This window comes from Felis catus, chromosome B1 (genome assembly GCF_018350175.1).
Source record: "Felis catus isolate Fca126 chromosome B1, F.catus_Fca126_mat1.0, whole genome shotgun sequence".
NCBI classification, from domain to species: Eukaryota; Metazoa; Chordata; class Mammalia; order Carnivora; family Felidae; genus Felis; species Felis catus.
In genome coordinates this window covers 34554841-34561160 of record NC_058371.1, presented here as the reverse complement: position 1 = coordinate 34561160, position 6320 = coordinate 34554841, and the positions used below count along the sequence as shown (strand labels likewise).

Sequence of the window (6320 nt, the reverse complement as noted above, 5' to 3'; positions counted from 1 at the left end):
AATGTGCCAGAGAGCCCCGGGAGCCCCCTTGCAGTGGGGAGGGGCTGGTGGCAGATGAAAGGGCAATTTTAAAAGAAGTTTCGCTGTGCTCTTCATATTCCCTTCAGGGTCTTCCAGAAATGCGTGTAAGTACCCGAGGCTCTCTATTTAAACGAAAGGGCGGGGGCTGGAGCAGGTGATTTTTAAACCGAAGGCATCAATTTCTTCCCTTTCCACAGGATTTACCAGGGTGCGTGCGCGCGCGCGTGCGTGTGTGTGTGTGCATGTGCACGTTTATGTATGTGTGTGCGTGTGGATGGGCAGTGCGTTTACAAAAAACGCCCATCATCTGCCATTGGCTAAGCTACCGTCTTTGATTATTTGGTCTCCTTAGATTTGTCAGGTGGGCTGAGGGAGGGAGAACACGGTAACCCCAAGTGTGCAAGCTCAAATAGGTCAAACCTATTGACCTCAAATAGGTCAAGCTCAAACCACACGCAAATAGGTCTAATAAAGTCACAGTACTTTATTTTAAAAACACTCCTGTTGGAAAAAAAATACATAGAAAAATAAAGTTTGGCTGGGGTCCTTCACTAAATGTCAAGTCACAGGCTGTCCCATCACAGACTGCAGCAGGGTTTGATACGCATGTGGAGAATCCAAACTAACGTACGAAACGGAAAACAGGCTGTCTGGGTGAAGTGGTCAGGGGCGCCCTCGAGTTCACCCACCAGGTACCCAACGGGAGTTCTTCAAGTGCTTGTTCCGCCAGTTCAGATGTGGGTGAGTGCCTCGCTCCAGTGGAGGAAAAGCAAGACGGATTGACGGACCAAATGACCTTAAACAAAGACTTTTTTTTTTTTTTTTTGCAACACAGCACGCCATCATGGTACAATGTTCAATATTTGTAGAACAGCAGGTTAAAAGAAGTAAATGGAGAGGGTGGGCGAGAATGGGTACTGAGCAGGGAGTGAGCACTAAATGCTTCTCTTAAAAGACATGTGAACGGAGCAAGCAATCTAGGCCAGTCCGCTGGCTGTGCCCCGAGTACTTGTCAGCAGCCGAGCATTTAACAGTATTTCAACGTGGAGCCCAAACGGTAGAAAATGGGGTGAAACGGGCCAACTTTCTATCAACTCTGGCAGTTTTGCCACCAACAGTAAATCGGCCCTTTTAATAGGAGGAAATTGAATGGTTTCTCGCTAAACAGAATTAAGTAGTGGGATCAAGAGATTTCCAGGCCTCAGGGTACCTCATTAGTAACTGGCTTCTTTTACTCTGATGTCTCCCCTCTGCCAGGTCACCTTAAATAATCGAGTGGGAACAGAAGGGTGGCCCAATTTCTTCTTTGCCTTCTTCTCATTCTTGCTGAAGTCACTAGTTGTCTCTTTTGGGGGACCCGTTCTTTATAGGCATTAAACGCAGTTCCCGAAGTATTTGGACAGTTTCATTGTCTGGTGATGGACGCCACTATAATGTTTTGAAAACCGTTTCCTTTCTCTTAGCCCCTTCTGGCAAAGTGCCCCCTCAGCTTGTGGCTGGGGACCCAGCTCCCTAAGGTGCCAGCTGCCTTTTCTCTGCACCCTGCCCGTGAACCCTGTATTTCCACCGGACGGCTCAACGATGCCCGGTTCTTCATTTTGTTCTCTTTGTGTCTGAAAGCCCAACACCTCTTACCTTCTCTGCCTTCTCCTCTGGGGATCCCAGAGGGCTGTCAGACTTTGAACTGTAACAACAGAGCCACCAGAAAGTTTATAAAGGTAGCAGTGACCTTTTAGAGCTGTCAAGTCTTTAAATAGGATTTGGGATTTAATGTTGTATTTTTTTTTTTTAAATAATTGCTAGTTAAAAAAAAAAAAAAAAATGCATGTCTTTTAGCCGAATCAGAATCTCCAGCCCCCTCCACTAATTTTTTTTTTTTAACCCCAGGAGAGATAAAGCCTTGTCGGGGGGAGGGCAGGGGGGGATAAAGACCAGATCTCAGGCTAAATAAGGAAGGTGTATATGTTAGGTGCAGCCAGACTAAAAGTCTGGACTGAAAAGAAGCCCTTCAGCGGGTGATTGTTGTGGAGAAGGAACAAAAAATAAAAGAAGGGAGGGAGGACAGGAGTTTACAGGAAAAGGATTATGTGATCTGCCATGATGTAGTCTGAATTACAGCCCGAAAACTCCAGGAAATTTCTCGTTCGAATTCTCAGGTCCGGGGCAAAAAAGGTCCAGGGGAGGCTTTTATTGAACCTTTATTAATAAAAATGTAATGCCGCCCAGCAGCAGTGCCGAGGGCCCTCCTCAGGCTGCTGTCTCAGACATGTGGAGACTCTTCTGGCCCGGGCCCACCCCTTGCAGCAGAGTTCTGTTTATACAGCTTGTCCTAAAACCACGGTGAGTGCTTCCTGTTCTACTTGGGCCACCCTGTGAATACTTAAGGTTGGCGTGTTACTTAAAAAGGAATAATAAGAAGCTTATATTTTCACCTCCTCCTACCCATCTCCATATCCCATGCCGATCTGTGCTGAGCAGGACCGGTTTCTCTGTAAGAGCCTCTGGCTTCCACTCTCCCACAGGGACAGGGAGAAACCTTCGTTGTAAACCAAGGCCAACGAGAGGTTTTTGAACTTAGGTGTGATTCAGGATTCAGGAGGTGACACCTTCATCCTGGCCATCCTGTTTCCCTTCAGGTTTGCATCCCTCCAGGCTGATGCTCAGTTACACAAGAGGATGGAGTTGAAACAACATCCTCAGAAGTGATGGGGACTGCTCATACGGAAATAGAAAGTGCTAGAGACAGCACTAGACTTTGTCCCTCCCCACTTCACGCAGGTCTTTAAGAGCAAAAATGGCCCATTTTATGTGTTAGGGAGCCATCTGGATATTAGTCACTGTCCCAGATCTTTCACTAGCCCCCCAGTGAAGAACCTAGGATGTCCATGCAAACCTCCAACAATTTCGGCCTGCATACCTCTTGCTCCTCTGTCCTCCCTGAGCCTGGTCCCTTTTGCCATCCAGAGAGACACGCTGGGGAAGGCAGTGTTTTTTGATCATTCGTGATTGTCATCTGAGCTGGCATTACCAGAAAGCCGGGTTCCAGCCTCCCAAGCAGTACAGGTAGGGGTAGTAAGGGTAGCTGTTACACATGGAGATGAGGGAGGCTTGAGATAAACCCTCCTCTTTCAGAGCCGGCAGGGAGGAGTGCTTCTCCAGGCCTCCCAGGTCCGAAGTGAGCTGCTTTCGCTTGGTCTTATAGCGTCTGTTCTGGAACCATATTTTCACTTGGGTCTCAGTGAGCTTGAGGTTCTTGGCCAGGTGAGCCCTTTCAGGAGCTGACAGATACTTCTGGTGGCTGAACTTCCTCTCTAACTCAATGACCTGAGTGTGGGAGAAGGCGGCTCGAGAGCGCTTCTGTGGCTGCTTCGGGGTTTGGGGAAGGCTTGGCAAGGCGCCTGCACTGTTTTCATAGTCCAATAGATAAGCCTCAAAGTGTCCATCTGGAGAGGAGAAGGGAGAAGGAGGGATGGGAAGGAAAAGGTTACATGTTAGAGGGTAGAGAACGGAATTCAATACACCCTTATCTCCGTGGTAGTGAACAAACGGCCCAGTGTCATCTTGGATACATTTCGCTTTCTTCACATGACTAAGGAACTCTCCCTAGTAGGGAGTGACTGAATCCGTACATTATGTATTCGTTTTCTAATAGTCATCAAGAACCCAAAGTTAGGAGAGGTTAGTGGTGGAACTTCCTGCCATATCGTCCAGCAGAATTAAACAGGGTCCCGGATCAGTGTATTGAGGTGGGAGAAGGGACCCAGGCAAGACACAGAAATAAAACACCTGGTAAAGCAGGACCCAAAGACATCAGTGTTAACTTCCAGGTGGCAGGAGAGGGTCTGCGCTATAGGAGAGGTGGCGGGGGCTAAGGACAAGTTCATTCTCTGACTTGAGCCCCCTTTTTTCTAAACAAGCCTGTAGGATGCCTCATCCGAAGTGACAGGAAAGGAAATAAGAGTAGTCTAGAGGTGTCCAACGGTGTTATATTTCCTGAAGGCCCGAGGGGCCTTCCAAACTCAGTTTTATTGCCCATGGAATTGGGAAGCAGAGGGGGTCTTCCCTGGTCAAACCCTAATTTATTGATATTAATAAGTTGCGATCAGTTATTTGTTATATGGTAGTAATCGTAACTGCCAAGAGGCAGTGCGGGGCGGGCGCCGATCGAGGGTCGCGCGGTGGCTGGGAGCGGGTGGCGGGGTTTTCACCGGGGACTCTGGGGCTGGGGACGCGGTGCGCGCGCTCGCAGGGGAGCCCGGGGCGCCAGAGCCCGCGGGGCTGAGAGCGCCGTGCCCGGCGAGTCCAACCCATGCAAAAACCCTGCGCCGCTCGGACGGCCGGGCTCGGGGTTAATTTCCGAGGCGCGCCCGCGGCGGGAGTCGACGGGGTCCCTTGGCCTGTCGCCGCGGGGCCCCGCATCCCTGCAGCCCGGGCTGCGCCCGTCCCGCCTCGGACCCACCCTCGCGCCCTCGCGGCCCCCAGGCCGGCCCGCCCCTCCTGCGGGACCGCACCCTGGCCCAGCCCGGCCGCCTCACCTGGCTCGCTCGCCGCCGGCTTGTCGGCCTCCTGCGCAGCGCGCGGCCGGGCGCCCCACTCGTCCTCCGGCGCCCCAGCGCCGCCTCTTCCTCCCTCGGGCTCCGGCTCCAGCTCTCGTCGCGCGTCCGGCTGGCACGGGGGCTGCGGGCTGCCCGTGTGGCCGCCGCGCCGCTCCGCGCCGTCCCGCAGGATGTCCTGGATGAAGAAGGAGGTGAGCGGCTTGGACTGGCCGGCCGCCCCCGCCTCCCTGGGCCGCGGCTCCGGAACCCTGAGCATCCCGGCGGTTCGGCTGCAGCCCCGGCGGCGTCAGCTGCGTCCGCGGCGTCCGCACCACTTTCACTTTCCGCCGCCCCGGCGCACTTATAGCCCCGGGGGAGCGCGCCGCGCCGCCTTCCCATTGGCCGCGGCCAGCCGGGCCCAGCCGCGGATTGGCCGCCGGCGCTCCAGGTGAGGGGGGTGGAGAGGGGAGTCCCTCGCGGGGTCTCCGTCACCGCTGCCCTGGAGGATTCCTCCCCCAGTTCCTTCTCCTCGCCCCTGGCCTGCATCCCTCTGCCCTGCGATCTTTCCGCTGGCTCCGAATGAGCACCAAAGAGGGTCTGCTCTGCTCCGACCCACATCGGAAGTTTAGACCTTCTGGGGAAGGATGATGCAGAAGAGACAGACCCGATTTAGCTCTCATAGATTGTTTAAAGCGCCTTTGCTCACGAAGGGTGGTGAAATTACTACGACCCAGTTTACAGACGCAACTTCTGGGGGCCCGTGACAAGGAGAGATCGGTAGCAACACCGGATCTCCTAAGGCTTTCAAAGAGACAGGACAACTCAGTGCTGCACCCGACCCCCCAGGCTGGATTCTGTACTGGACGTTATTGGGGCCGTTGATGAAAGTGGAATAAGGACGATGGATTAAAGTATTGAATCAGTGTTAAATTTACTGAGATTCTCACATGTGGAATTTCAGAAACAAAACAGGTGAACATATGGGAGGTGAAAAAAAGAGGGAAATAAACCACGGGAGACAGGACTTAAAGACAGGACTAGCAGGGTTGCTGGAGGGAGGTGAGTGGGTGATGTGTATTAAGGAGGGCACTTGTGAGGAGCACTGGGTGTTGTATGTAAGTGATGAGTCACTGAAAAGTCTACTCCTGAAACCAATATTGCACTGTATGTTAACCAACTAAAACTTAAATTAAAAAAAAAAAAAAGAAAAGAAAAACAATTACTGAAATGAATAGTAAATACTGTGTGTAAGAGAATATTCTTGGGAAATAAACATGAAAGTGCTTAGGGGGAGGCCCACGGTGGAAGAAACAGCCTGAAAGGATTCAGAAACAATGATATAGGTTGATGGATAGATGCCATCTGATAAAGTGAATGAGTTAAATATTAACAGTTGATGAATCTGGTATGCTGGTGTTCTTTCGAACTATTTTTATGTATGCAAGTTTTCTGTACCTCCTGATCTAAGGCACCTAGCATTCCACTGGAAACTTCACAAGGGGGTCATGTGGAGTGTCTGGGGAGGAAAGAGAGGGAGTAGGCCATTGTGGATAAAGCAACCGCCAAAGAGAACCAGGCTGTCTGTATAAGGAGAACCACGCTGTCTTTGGCAAATGCGGTCTTCTTCTCTCATTTTTTTTCAATTCCAAAAAAAAAAGTGCAAACATTTTCTTTTGCAATATTACAGATTTACAGGAGTTTGCAAAATTAGTACTCCCAGGTCCACCCAATGACGTATTATGTAACTGCAGCATGATATCAAAA

The 6320-nt window shown here is 51.2% G+C and overlaps 1 protein-coding gene across 1 annotated transcript; it reads right to left on the bottom strand.

Moving 5' to 3' along the window:
- Positions 1–481: 481 nt before the first annotated feature.
- Positions 482–4881, bottom strand: NKX3-1 (NK3 homeobox 1). The gene is made up of 2 exons (XM_023252474.2): positions 4557–4881; positions 482–3464 (listed from the first exon to the last, which is right to left on the bottom strand). The coding sequence occupies exons 1-2, from the start codon at positions 4831–4833 to the stop codon at positions 3046–3048; spliced, it is 696 nt and encodes a 231-aa protein (XP_023108242.1). The 5' UTR covers positions 4834–4881; the 3' UTR covers positions 482–3045.
- Positions 4882–6320: the final 1439 nt, after the last annotated feature.